Below are 14,076 nucleotides of genomic sequence, written 5' to 3' on the forward strand. Positions count from 1 at the left end.
GCGATCATTAAATATCGTACTGCACCAAGTGTAAAAGGAGCCAAACACAATCCAGAATAAAGAATACCAATCCTTGTTAGGTAAAGCCTGCCCCCAGATCAGCAGCCACCAATTAGGCTATGGCTGCCGAGTCGGGGGCGGGCCACAGCAACACAGATGGGCATGGCCAGAGCTTTGGAGGGCACTTTAAAAAAAAAATTGCCCGGGCCCAAAGCCGATGGAGCAATCACCTGCAAGGAGGGATGAAGCCAGGACAAGTATGTATTTAACTCTGACAGTCCCCCAACACTCCATCCTTTAGACAGAGCCTGTAATTTTGACCTTAGGTAATCTATAATGTGGGATGAAACTACTGCTCATTCTTGCTAATGATATGTGCAAAGATCATTCCTGGGATATACTGTAGGTCTGGTTTACCAACAAACCCCATACACTCTTACAACACCTAAACCAAGTACTGGAGGAACTGTTGTACAATTGGCCATGTCATACCTTACTCAGCGCATAGACATCCAAGAGCTTGCGATCCACTACTGGTATTCTGAGAGCGGAGCCTTGTAACTCCCAAAACTTTCCCAACTGATCCAAGAAATCCAACTTCACGCGTGTCAATGCCTGACAAAAAAAAAAGCACCAGCGTCATTACTTAGAAAAAACTATTTGCCAATTAATGAAAGATGAAAGCAACACACTTTTCCAGGAGCAACTCACACAGGAGATTTCATCCCATAAAATGCTGCTGAGTGCAGACTTTGCATTGTGCAAAGCTAGGTGGCTCTGAGTGAGCCCCCATCCAGTGACTTAGCCTGCTTATATGTTACAGGAAGGGCTTAGGGCCCATTTACACTTAATCAGTTGGTGTGCATAAATATGCGTTTTTCCATAACAGTGCATTGTGAAAAAGATTTCAGTTAAAACTCGTTAAGTGTGAAAGGTGCCATAGAAAAACATGGGCATTACTTTGAAATTCAGTTTTCTTTCAGTCATAACTGATACAACTGATTAAGTGTAAACGGGGCCTTAGGAAACATGAGAGGGGAGTGGCCGGGATTCTGAAGCAGAAAATTAAACCAGATACCAGGACTCAGCAGACCCCATTAGTATGCTGAGATGCAAGGTTGTATAATATTCACCACCGCAACCTTTTTAGTGCCATGCAAAACTACTGCTGTAAGGATAAACTTTTTTTTTTTTTTTTTACACCGACACTGGAAATGATATGCAGAGCTTCTGGTAAATTTAAGGGGTTCCAGGGTCATTAAGACAATGTAGGAGCCCAGGAGCATGGCGACCAAGTTGACGGTCTACAAGGGGCTGGGGGAAGCCCCACGCAAGAATAAACCTATACCATTTATGTTAGCTACACTTTACAGTGGATCTAAGATAAATTCTTCCTCTTTGCCTAATTGTGTTCCTTTCATATAGTTTATAGGGCATTCCTCAAGCCAAATACTTTTATGGTTTTGTTTTAATACTCTAATTCCCTATAAACTAAACAAGCCTCGCCCACAGCTTCTCCAGAGTGCCTTGGCACTCTGAGCCTTAGTAGCAAGGGCTTATGGGCCCTCAGTCTGGGCAGGAGGAGGAGGTTACTAGTCAGAGATTTCAGAGGCAGAGGGGAGGAGGAAAGGGGAGTGAAGTTTTCACAGGCTGAGGGTTGGCGATGCAGAGCAGCTTGCCTGTGTGTAATGTGACAAACAGAACATGGCCATTCTCGTATCACAGGAATAAATAATCATTAACTGTTGAAGCTGTTTGCAGCTAGATCTGTGTAAACTATCTAAACTTTAGATAAGACATATAGGCAAGTTACTTGTTATAGTTAGTTTTTCATCTCAGATCCGCTTTAAACAATTCACTCCTTATCACCAGTACCCTATATATCACCAGTGCCCTATATATCACCAGATACTGTTTACATATAAATTATGTTGTGAACCCAGCTCCGTAAGCATGCAGATAATCCCAGTCACTGGGAGGGGGCGCGGGTGTCACAGAGAATTGGAAAGCATGTGAGACATTCCCATTTTCAGTTTGTAATGTGGAAAGATCATTATATAGTGACACTGAGCATCAGAAATCTGTTAAGTTAACACTTCTCCCTCCAACCACCTATCTGCTCCCCACTAGCTGCAAATACTGATGGTGATACTGTACCTCCAGCTCATTGAGGCGCTGCACTCGAGGGGTGAAGCTGAAACTCTTCACATCACAAGCAAAAGGCGGCTGCCAGTCCTGTAATACAATACAAGGAAATCATGTCAGACAAGCAAGATTGTATGTTTTGTAAATTCAGTTCTAAAGAAAAATTATTTATAGTCACATTTTGTAAATCACTGGTGAGGCTACGTCTGGAGCATAGAATACAGTTTTCAGCACCGCACTATAGTAAGGACATTAATGTTCTAAAGCAGGTACACAAATACGCAGCTAAACAAAACAAAACAAAACAAAGGGATGGAAGGTCTGACTTTAAGGTTTGACAAACCGGGTTTATTTAGGTTGGAAAAAAATAATCATGTATAAATACATCCAAGGTTTTTACCCCTACGTCTGTACAAAGAACAAGGGTATGAATTCCGGCGTATAAGACGACTGGGTGTATAAGACGACCCCCCAACTTTTTCAGTTAAAATATAGAGTTTGTGATATACTCGCCGTATAAAACTACCCCTCTTCCAACGTACACCAAATAAAATCATATTCTGGTGCTGTACTGTATGTTGTACCCAGAATATAACAGTATATAGTCAATTGACTGGTTGGATTGGTGAACTCTCCCTCTCCCTAAGTGGATTGGTCAGCTCTCCCTGTCTCCCTGTTTATCAGAGCAGTATGGAAGAATAGATCGCGCGGTGCCCATAAAATACGCCTCTTTCACCCCTCTGGCCGCCCATGTATCCTATTTACCTCCCTCTCTGCCTCTCAGAAGTCACACATATGCGCCTGTGCCGCTTCACTACAGTCCTCAGCAGCAAGATCTGAGAGACGTTAACAGGATAGAGGGTATCACCCAGCATCAATGATACCCGGCGTATAAGACCACCCCCAACTTTTCAGAAGATTTTCAAGGGTTAAAAAGTAGTCTTATACGCAGGAATATACAGTACTTTTGGAAGAAAAGAGAATTTTTTAACGGTACTTGTATAGAAAACAGTTCCTCACAGTAAGAGTGGTTAAAATTTGGAATAATCACATTAAGCAGTTATGCTGCATTATATACTTGCATTTAAAAAGGATTTGAATGTTTTTTCAACTTTGAAGGGCATCCACAGCTATAAGGTAGTATTCCTCAGTGCTTATCACTTTCAATCCCAGACTCTGTACAGCCTGCAGACACCCAGAGCTCATATGGGGATAAGTGACCGTCACCACAGAAAAACAGATGTACTGGAAACAAGGCTTAGTTCAAATGCATAGAGGGAGCGCTGGGTGTCTACAGGCTGTAGAGAGAGTAAGACTGAAAGTGATTAGCACTCAGGAATACTACCTTATGATGATTCTCCATTATGGATTGGAATCCTCTGGCTGCGGATTGTTGCTTGCTGTTAGCTTACACCAGTGCTTGTATCTCTTTTGAAATATCATCAGCTATAACTGCTAGATGTAAGAAGAGGACCAGTAAGGCTCGTTTCCCACTTGAACAGGTGCAAAACAGCACAGTAAAAGTGCATCTGTGCCATCGTTCACATTACCTGCCATTTTGTATCCGCTATGCCCCTCTGCCACTCGGTCCAGACAATGGCCGGGACAGATCGGAGGCCAGCAGAAGCATGGGACGTCAATACATCAATATTCCCTAGCAACAGGAAGGACTTTTATTGGTCACCATGGACCAATGAAAATCTTCCCCGTTGTTGAGGATTCCCATTGGCCTTTTGCAATCCAATGGGAAGCCCCATGCTTCTGCCGGGCAGGTAACTATGTAACTAAGTACATATGAAATATACGCATTGATATAATCACCACTTGCAGCCAGTTGCAAAAGCCCAAAATTAACAGCTATGGTTTTTACATCATGTTACAGTAGACTGACTCATGTGGGAGAGATGACGCCCTTCAGTATTTCCCAGCAATGCTGCTGCGTCATTAGCTCAATGCTTGCTAGTCATTATCAGCGGGAATGTCTTTATGTGCTTCTTACAGTGCTAGATTTGTCTGGTATTATAAAAATGCTCTCTCTTTGCAGCTAAAAATCTGACTAGTTTGATTCATTCTGCTGTTCAGACTACAAGGGGTGGTCACAGACTGGTTCTGTCTCAGAATATTGCAGCCCATTACAGTCATTATTACCAAAGGAAATTGTTATGGCAAATTCCAGGGCTGTGGAGTCGGTACAAAAATCTTCCGACTCCAACTCTGAATCCTCAGTTTATGAAACCACGACTCCAACTCCGACTCCAGGTACCCAAAATGGCTCCGACTTCTTAGTCTAATACTTAACAGGGCTGTGCATTTTGTAGAAAAATCATCCGACTCCTGACTGCTCAGTTTATGAAATCAACGACTCCAACTCCTCGACTCCGACTCCATAGCCCTGGCAAATTCTATATCTGCGAGGGCTTGGATGCTTTCCTTTCATTGAAGGGCATCCATGGCTATAATTACTAGGTAATTCCCAGCAGTGTTGATCCAGGGATTTTATCTAATTGCCATCTGGTGTCAGGAAGGAACTTTTTTCTCTTTTAGGGCTAAATGGTCCAAGTCTCCTAGAGTTTTTTTTCCCTTATCTAAGATATGTGAGGGTGCAGGCTAGTGTTAGGCCGGTTTCACACTTTAAATAGGAAGTATCAGTGCGGTCAGATGATCGCATTGCACTGTAACGCTAAAAATAGCCTTTGGGGATTTCCACATTAATCCCCCTTCTGGCTGACAGCCAAACAGGAACCGAGGCTCTCTAGCGCTCACTTCCTGTGGCGGAAATATATGACCCAGAACATTTATATTGCGCTTTTCTCCTGGCGGACTCAAAGCGCCAGAGCTGCAGCCACTGGGACGCGCTCTATAGGCAGTCTTAGTGTTAGGGAGACTTGCCCAAGGTCTCCTACTGAATAGGTGCTGGCTTACTGAACAGGCAGAGCCGAGATTCGAACCCAGGTCGCCTGTGTCAGAGGCAGAGCCCTTAACCATTACACCATCCAGCCACCAAATATGAAGTGCATGGAAGTGTACTTACAAAATACGCTTCTGCGCATTCCTGCTGCAATGCCCATGTGAAAACTGTTTAAAAACAGCTGCGTTTCCATGGACATGACTTCCGGTTCGCCGCACGTTGCCCAACAACGCACAGATGCTCTTGCGGTAGATGCACCACTTCCGGTGTATCACATCGCATCCAGTGTGAAAGGCCCCATAGACATTCATTGCCCTAGCATCACCTTGCGGTAAACAAGGGTAATGTACCGCAATGAAAATGTCCCAGTGTGAAAGGGGCCCAAGTGTTCTGCTCATACTGCACCATACTTTCTGGTTGAACTCGATGGACAAATGACATTTTTCAACCAAACTAGCTATGTAACTATCCTGCAAAATGTTCGGCTATAATTCAGAATTGATAGCTCCATCAATTATATGAAGCTGTTCTGGACTCCCAACAAAGTGGGTCCAAATCATTAAACTGCCACTGCCACCAGCACATTCTTATGCTGAAGTGCTGCACTTGTCTTTTGCCATGTATAATACTTCCTAAAACATTTAAGTGAGATTGCAAATCGTTACTCCATCAGTGATCAACCCAGATTAACGCTACAAACATTTACAGAGTGTATAATGAGATGTCCAACTTACAAAAGCTGCATAGTGTAGTTGCATAGCGCATTGATATGTGCAGCACAGCCATACCAATTATCTCCTTGTAGGGCACTCTGCTTACTTTTGTTATCTGGAGAATAATTACGGTAGTCAGTGTTTTTGCCCATTATAAAATCTTTAATTCTACATTTCACTTTACATTCTAAAATGTATTACAAGCGGCAACATTGTTAGCCCTGCCAGGTGATCTCTGCAGAATGTTAATTTCAGAGAGTTCTATGTACAGAGGGAGATGCTTGCTTGACAGTTGGAAACAGCCGTTATTTCCCACAAAGCAACAAGCACAGAAAACAAACTGTCAAGACCGTGGCCCAGCCATCACACTGTGGGAGGGGTATAGCAAAAAAAAAAAAAGCCATACAGATGTCCCTGATTATCTATTCAAGAAAAGGTAAACATTTCTTGCAATAAATGGGGTCTCAGCTACTGATTGGGAGTTTAAGTTCCTCTTTTTACCTATTCAAATTTTGATGAGAGACAAAGAGGGTTCCTGATGAAACTTTTGAATTTTGTGTTACGTGAGAATTATTTTTATTTTGATGCCAATTTTTATCTGCAGCGCTGAAGGGGACAGCGATGGGGTTGAATATGGCTCCTGCCTATGCTAACTTTGATGGCAATTTTTATCTGCAGGGGGACAGCGATGGGGTTGAATGTGGCTCCTGCCTATGCTAACTTTGATGGCAATTTTTATCTGCAGCGCAGGGGGACAGGGATGGGGTTGAATAGGGCTCCTGCCTATGCTAATTTTGATTGCAATTTTTATCTGCAGCGCATGGGTTGGCGATGGGGTTAAATGTGGCTCCTGCCTATGCTAATTTTGATGGCAATTTTTATCTGGAGCGCAGGGGGGCGGCGATGAGATTTAATGTGGCTCCTACCTATGCTAACCTTTTTATGGGCTTATATGAGGAATCTTGTTTACACAAATCCCTTATTCTAACAATATGTGAAATGTTGGAAACATTTTATCGATTATATTTTTTGCATATTGGCCGGGCCACGTTTGACCCATGAGGAGTTTGTCTCCTCCCTCCTGTGCTGCAGTGCCATCAGCTAATTACAAGGGTGGAGACTGATATAAACAACTATTAATAAAAATTGCAAATTGGATTAGGGAACTTTACACTATAAAATCTGGCCTTAATAAAGAATATGATCTCAGTTTTAATTGGGAATTGGGTTTGAACTTGTGTAGCTTAATTTGTTAGATGTGTTTTTCATGTATTTATTGTTTTTAATAATTTTGTTTCTTTAGATCCAGCCGGTTTCTGTGATGCTCTCAATTGTGGGTAGAGATGGCGCGACTGGTGAGTTAATCTAGCTCTATTTGTGAGCTGGTTGGCTGTTCCTATGGAAACGGCAGCCGCACACATCCGTACTGCAGGGTATTCACGTGTATGATGTTTACACACGTGATTCCTGCTCTTATTATAGTTTTGACTTATTAGATGTTCCTTCCTGAAGACGCCCTTTGATCACCATGGACGTGGCGGCCGATAGGGTGATGCAGCGCACGCATCCAGGTTACTATGGATGCAGCGGCAGCCTGCGCCATTACTGTCCCTCGCAAGGACTGGGAGTCCATCTCTCAGACATCTGTGCTGCCAAGTTCTATACAGATGCATTGTTATTCTGGAGGCTAGCGGCACATTTTGCAGCCTTGGAAGGGGGGGCAATAGTGCAGTGCATGACAGAGTGGCAAGGGCTTAGGGGAAGTAGAACAATAGACAACATGATCTGGCAGTCCAGATCTCTCATTGATGCATCGGGGCCATCACATGCACGATAGATTCTCGACAAAAGCGCACCCAGCCAAGAACCATCGATCATTTTTACAAGGCTTTGTCTCCAGCAGGGCTGTGGAGTTGGTCCAAAAATCCACCGACTCCGACTCCTCAGTTTAGGATTCCACCGACTCCGACTCCACGACTCCGACTCCTCTAATTTGCATATTACAATTTTGTTGATTAAAAGTATGTAACATGAAATTCGTCTCATAACTGCCAACGCTTAGGAATTTTACAAGACAACTGAAGTGAGAAGGATATGTAGACTACTATATTTATTCCCTTTAGACTAAAACTAGTCCTTAGTAATAGTACTTGTAAAAGGTACAAACCGGAACAAAGAACATCTATCAGGCCCTAGGCAATGTAAGTGTGGGTACATGTAAGAATGATGTGCAGGTACTCTGCAGGGGAATGAGGAGATTGTAAACAGACAACACCTCTGTGTTCAATGTGCACAGCATTCTCAGTGGATTCCCTGCAGCTCTGTGAGGAGTGCATATGTAGAGTATAGTACTACTGTGTAACAAAGTAAACCTGAGACAGATGAAATTAAAGTTTTATACATACCTGGGGCTTCCTCCAGCCGCCTTTAGGATAATCAGTCCCTCGTTGTCCTCCTCCACCACCTGGATCTTCTGCTATGAGTCCAGGTACTTGAGCCAGTCTGGCGTAGTGCGCATGAACACACTCCACCGCTAGGAGCATACTACACCTGTGCAGCACTATTGCGCAGGTGCAGAATGTTCCTGGCTGTGGGAGTGGCATGCGGCCGGACTGCGCTGACTGGCTGAATTACCAGGACTCATAGCAGAAGATACAGGTGGTGGAGGACAGTGAGGGACTGATTAGCCTGAAGGGGGCTGGAGGAAGCCCCAGGTATGTATAAAACTTTACTTTTCATCCGTCTCAGGTACCCTTTAATTTGTAGTCACCAAACCAAATTTTAATAACATATCAAATTATTTGATTTCATCAGCAAAGGGAGTGCATACATTTGCATAAATCAGCATCAGTGCAGAATTATTTCCATCTCATTGACCATCTCTATTAGTGACACAGCTACACATCAGGCTTTATTCTTACAGCATAGATGTTATTTAGTATATATAAGAGATTACTGTGTACGCATCATATATAAAGTCACAATCAGATATGTATATCTGACCTTAAAAATACGGGGACTGCTTTATTGAAGCAGCACAAGTAACTAATTTTGATTGGTTTATTTCATTTTTGTGGACTAAGCACAGCTATTACTGTATATATACACATTATTTTTAATGACTATTATCTGAGAAATAGAACATTTTATCATATTTTCTATTTTAATTACAGTTACAAATTCATTAGGAGTCGGAGTCGGTGCATTTTTTCCCGACTCCGACTCCAGGCACCCAAAATTGCCCGACTCCACGACTCCGACTCCACGACTCCGACTCCACAGCCCTGGTCTCCAGCACCAACCACTAATCTTCGCCAGATCTAAAAGTAAAAAATTCCCATGAATGAATGCATTCAGAGTCAAAATAATGAGCATCAAGATAACCAGTCGCTGTCAAACGTGAACAGGCCTAAGACAACACTTAGGGCAGGTTTCCACTACTCTGAGTGCGTCTTGCAGGATGCATGCTGGCACTTTACCTGATGCGAGAACGCATCCAGATCGCTTAGCCGTGCCATGCATAGCTGGGGATACGGGGGGGGGGGTAAAAAATGTCTGTTAATAGCTAATGAAGCCCCAAATTACTGTCCTTAGGCCTGGGACCCACTACAGGCACTTTGCAGCAATCGCAAAGTGGGGCAGTGATTTGCCAAATTGCAGAAGTGCCGTGCTTTCATTGCCATTCCCAGAGCAGTCGCATTTTGGCTACGGTAGCCACTGATGCGATCATTTCACTCTGCGATAACAGCGCTGCTAGTGGGACCACCCCGATAGGGATTCACAGGTGTATCACTTTTCCAATTGTCAAGCGCTGCTAAAGCGCTCCTATGGTGTGCCAGGCCTTAGAGCACAGGTGTCAAACAGAAGGCCTGCGGGTTCAGTGTTCTCCCCAGGCTCTTTTAGCCGGGTGCTCCACCTGGCTAGTTTTGGTGAGCACCCGGCTGTCATCTGCTCAACTTCTCCTCTGCTATAAGCAAAGAAGCGCCAGCCCTGCATTCTCTCACCTTGCCCCACCCGGCTACTTTTTCATGCCACCCGGGTGTAAAAAAATTCTGGGGAGAACACTGGGGTTGAATGCGGCCCTCCTTGCCATTTTATGTGGCCTGCCAGAGCTTTAATGTGCATCTTTGTAAGCAGTAAAACAACGACAGCCTTCCCAAGCAGAGGACCATGCCAGTGACAGTTTCTAGTTTGTCCAGCAACAACCCATGGGGCTCCTCATCAAAATTACCCTGGGGCCCCCTCTTGGCATCCAAACCCCCTCGTGCGACTAGCATCTTGCTTTGGGCCACATTTCATCTTGAAGATTTTCTGCCGAAGCAGCACTGAGCAGGTAAATATTAAAATGCACTCCTGCCCTACTCTGCAGAAGGGGGAAGAGCGCCCCCCATGTTTGCCATAGTTATGCCACTTAATTTGAGATTGTTCAATAAATAATTTTAATAAACAATTTGGCCTTCAACTTAGACCAGGTTTTAGATGTTGGCCCCTTACGTGATTGAGTTTGACACCCCTGCCTTAGAGGTAAAGCCTCCCACACTGACACCTGATCATCCATCCTACTCACAGAAACTCCTGACTTTCCATTCCTATGGAATGATAACCCTTTGGGTTCACAAGCGGTAAAAACGTAACTTCGGACCATTTTGCCTTATGATGAATTAAACAATGTTCTGTCACCATAGTCTAGTTATAGGATGAGAAAAATGGTGTTGTGCTGTACTATATTTGTCTGACCAAACAACCCTAATAGTAAAATGAAATAAAACTTCCTACGACACTACAAGAAAAATGTTAACCTCCGTCTAGACACTTTGATTAACTAAAGCCTGGAAGCAAGTGTTGATTAATGGACAACTGTAGCAAGAGGGCCATGGGGGTTGCCATATTTATTTCCTTATAAGCAGTACCAGTTGCCTGGCTGTCCTGCTGATCCTCTGCCTCTAATACTTTTAGCTATAGACCCTGAACAAGCATGCAGCAGATCAGATGTTTCTGACATTATTGTCAGATCTGACAGGATTAGCTGCATGCTTGTTTCAGGTGTTTTATTCAAACACGACTGCAGCCAAATATATCAGCAGGGCTGTCAGGCAACTGGCATTGTTTATAAGGAAATAAGTATGGCTGCCTTCATATGCCACTTATTACAGTTGTCTTTAAAAGCATTCCTATCATGCATGAAAAGCAGAAACGTAAAAATACTGTTGGCTAATTATATATTTCAGCGGGTCCTTTTGCTTTTGAATGTTACAGATGCTCTTTCCTCAGTCTACAAAATGGTTTCTCTCCACCTCAGCACAGTACTCACACTTTAAAGGAAATTGATCAAGTACTAAAATCTTTGTGTGAGAAGATTCAGATGGAAGCTGCCAATCACCGACTGGTGACACAGCTTCCTGAGAAGCAGCATTCAGCCTAATTAATCTGAATATGTTCCCTACTCAGGCACAGATATACAGTAGTGTGACATCCGAGAATCAGAGAAAGTCAGCATCACTCAAAGGCTTCTCGTTTGGGTTATTTGCAATGTGGCAGATCCTCTTTGGTGCCATGTCTAAGCTCCATGCAAATAATCCTCCTGTTACACAAATCTTTCAGGTCAGAACATCGCAGAGAACGAGGCGTGCTTACCTTGGGCGGCCTAATTTTGCATATTCCAGTTCTTTCAGCAATGGGACGTATACGTCCAATAAAACCGAGTGGATCTGTAAATTCCTCCCAGGTCGGTTCAAAGACTGGGCACTCCGGTGGGGGCACAAATTCATTGTAGGCAGCCATTATTGGGTTAACGTTAATCCTTCGGCATAGAGTTACAGGCACGGAACAATAATAGCCAGATGAGGAGAGATGCTGGGTGTGTGTTGTGCCAGCTGAAGGAGGCCCGTGCCCCGTCACAAAGAGAACCTCTTCATCTCCTAATAGTACAAAGCCCTTTGTTCATCTGTCACTGGAGTTCCAGGGTTTAGCTCTGGTCTTCCAGGATACCCCAACTTCACAGATCAGAAGGAAGAATATTCCGAAAATTCTTTAGTGAGGCTGCAAATCATCGCTCCAACAGTGATCAACCCAGATTAGTTCTCTGAATATTTGCAGAGGGTGTAATGAGATGTCCATCTTGCAGAAGCTGCAATCCTCGGTCCATAGGGTCTAAGAAACATAAAATGTTGAAAACTAGGGCGCCCAGAGATCCCTTATGGGAATTGAACACTACAATACAATAACTCCAAAACCCAGATTACTAGTAAAAAAAGGACATTCCAAGATCACTAATTCAAGACATTTCTCGTGTGATATTCCCAAATCTACCCCTGGATGAGGGAAAAGAGATCTTTCCTATCGAATAGACAACCCCTGATCTTCCCTAGCAAAACGTCCAGTACAGAACACGCCCAAATCTCACCTGACAGAGGGATGCCCCCAGTTTACAATTAGCAAACTAACACACCCCTAGATCATTTGTATCAGTGCGACATAGTTCTTCCCCAGCAGTTAAACCATCCTAAATCTCTTCTTGTAGATGAGCACTCCAAGTTCTCTCCTCAAACACAAGACACCCCAAGATCTCACCTAGAGGGACAACTCTGCATCTCTCCTCAAACAAGGTCACCTCCAGATCTCACATAGTAGCCTAATACTGCCAGATAGACCTCTTCTTTCAGAGGAACCCTTCAGATGCCACCTGTCAGGGGATCACTGGCAGATCTCTCCTCATTCAGAGCCACCCCCTGATGTCACCTGGTAGTATGAGAACCTCTGCTGTCTCCTGTCAGTAGGACACCCCCAAATCCCATCTATCACAGAGACACACCCAGAACGTTCCTGGAAAGGGAACACCCCCAGATCTTCTTCTCATGGAGGAACACCTCAAATTCTCTCCTAAAAGACGCCCCCAGAATCCACCTGGCAGAGGGACCCCCAGCATCCCACATGAAAGGGATGCGGCTCTTAAGCAGTGGTACTCCCCATCCCACCTGGCAGACCCCCCAGAGGCAGCTGTCTCCTCGCTGTGATTCCCAGGGCGCCTCCGACACTCTCTCCCCACAGCAACACTTTCTTTCTCCGGAACCGGACGGCCTACAATCGGTTTGTTTTGCTCCAAGTCCGGGGCCGGAAGTCAGGGTCAGCGGAAGCCGGAACTGTACTCCTCCGCCAGTCGGGACTCGCAGTGCGCAGAAGTCCTGCCGCCAGGCGGGGGGAGGGAGAGATGAAACCACCAGAGGCAAAACAGCCAGCCTGTCAGCCGTTCTGCATTCCCAGCGGCCTCTCCGAGTCTGTGAGGTGGGTGGAGGGATATGCTATAAAAGAAGCCACAGATCCCTCCGCGCAGCTACAGAGCCGCACTACCTGGAGCTGCCTCTAGGGGGAGCTCGACAGTGCAGCACATCACTGCATCCCAATCACAGCCAAGTAAGGGAGTCATGTGATTATTACTAATTATCACAAAAAAAAATCACACCTAAACTGACCCCCTAAACTGAGGCATTGCAATACACTGACAGCTCTAAGCATAACTCGGGGAGGCAGAGGATTTGTAGTTTTGTCACAGCTGGAGTGCCAAGGTTAGCCATCCCTGCCAGAGAGCCTTTCTGGTCCTTGGTCCATCCCATCATTCCTGAACCATCTTAGGTAGAAGTTATGGGACCTGCTAGTTACTGCCGGGCAGCCTTCGGAGCCACTCACATCTCTGAGTAGTTTATAGCACATGTGCATCCATACTGTACATGTGCTGTGCAAGTACAGATGCACTTATCTTCGAAACTACTTGGGAATGCATGTAGCTCCAATGGCTGCCAAGGAGTGCCAAAGAGCTATTAGACCCAGCAGGCCGAACAACTTCATCCAGTGAGAGCGCAGGAAAGATAGGATGTACCAAGAAGTTATGTTTCCTCACTAAGTTACTTAGTTATGTTTCCTCACTTCAGGTTCCCTTGAAACTAAACATGAAAATGTGTCTGTGATCGGGTCCTGATACTTACAGATATCAGGAAGCATTCTGGGCATGTGCACTTCAGAGCCCAAATCGCTCATGGCCATGGCTCAGCTGGGCGAGACCTCAGATGTACAAGTGACAGGGAGTGGGATAGAGAATGCATGAAAGGAAAAAATTCCTTCAGTCCCTACGAAGGAGCCACGGGATAGGGGGTTGAGCATTGCGACGAAGTTGTGCCTATCAAAACCGGGGGACTTTTAAGTACTTGGACAACATAACAGACCCATTCTCATGTTAAGTATAGTAATGTTGGGGTCAGTTAAGGTGTCCTTTGGGACTCTTTCACATGGGACGATGAAACACCTGCTCCCGTGTGC

The 14,076-nt window shown here is 44.7% G+C and overlaps 2 protein-coding genes across 3 annotated transcripts in view; one reads left to right on the forward strand and one right to left on the reverse strand.

Moving 5' to 3' along the window:
* The window catches only part of KDM5A (lysine demethylase 5A), a 101,008-nt gene extending 87,938 nt beyond the window's left edge, over positions 1-13,070 (reverse strand). The window contains exons 1-4 of the mRNA XM_068277679.1: positions 12,741-13,070; positions 11,401-11,916; positions 2,158-2,235; positions 493-615 (exon numbers count right to left, since the gene is read on the reverse strand). Coding sequence (XP_068133780.1) covers positions 493-615; positions 2,158-2,235; positions 11,401-11,547 — 348 coding nt within the window. The 5' untranslated portion in view covers positions 11,548-11,916; positions 12,741-13,070. The remainder of the gene's footprint in view (positions 1-492; positions 616-2,157; positions 2,236-11,400; positions 11,917-12,740) is intronic.
* Positions 12,915-14,076, forward strand: part of CCDC77 (coiled-coil domain containing 77) — a 58,179-nt gene continuing 57,017 nt past the window's right edge. The window contains exon 1 of one of the 2 annotated variants that reach the window (XM_068277682.1): positions 12,915-13,047. The gene's annotated coding sequence lies outside the window, so the exon portion shown is untranslated. The other variant, XM_068277683.1, reaches the window with a different exon arrangement.

Source organism: Hyperolius riggenbachi, chromosome 3 (assembly GCF_040937935.1).
Source record: "Hyperolius riggenbachi isolate aHypRig1 chromosome 3, aHypRig1.pri, whole genome shotgun sequence".
NCBI lineage: Eukaryota > Metazoa > Chordata > Amphibia > Anura > Hyperoliidae > Hyperolius > Hyperolius riggenbachi.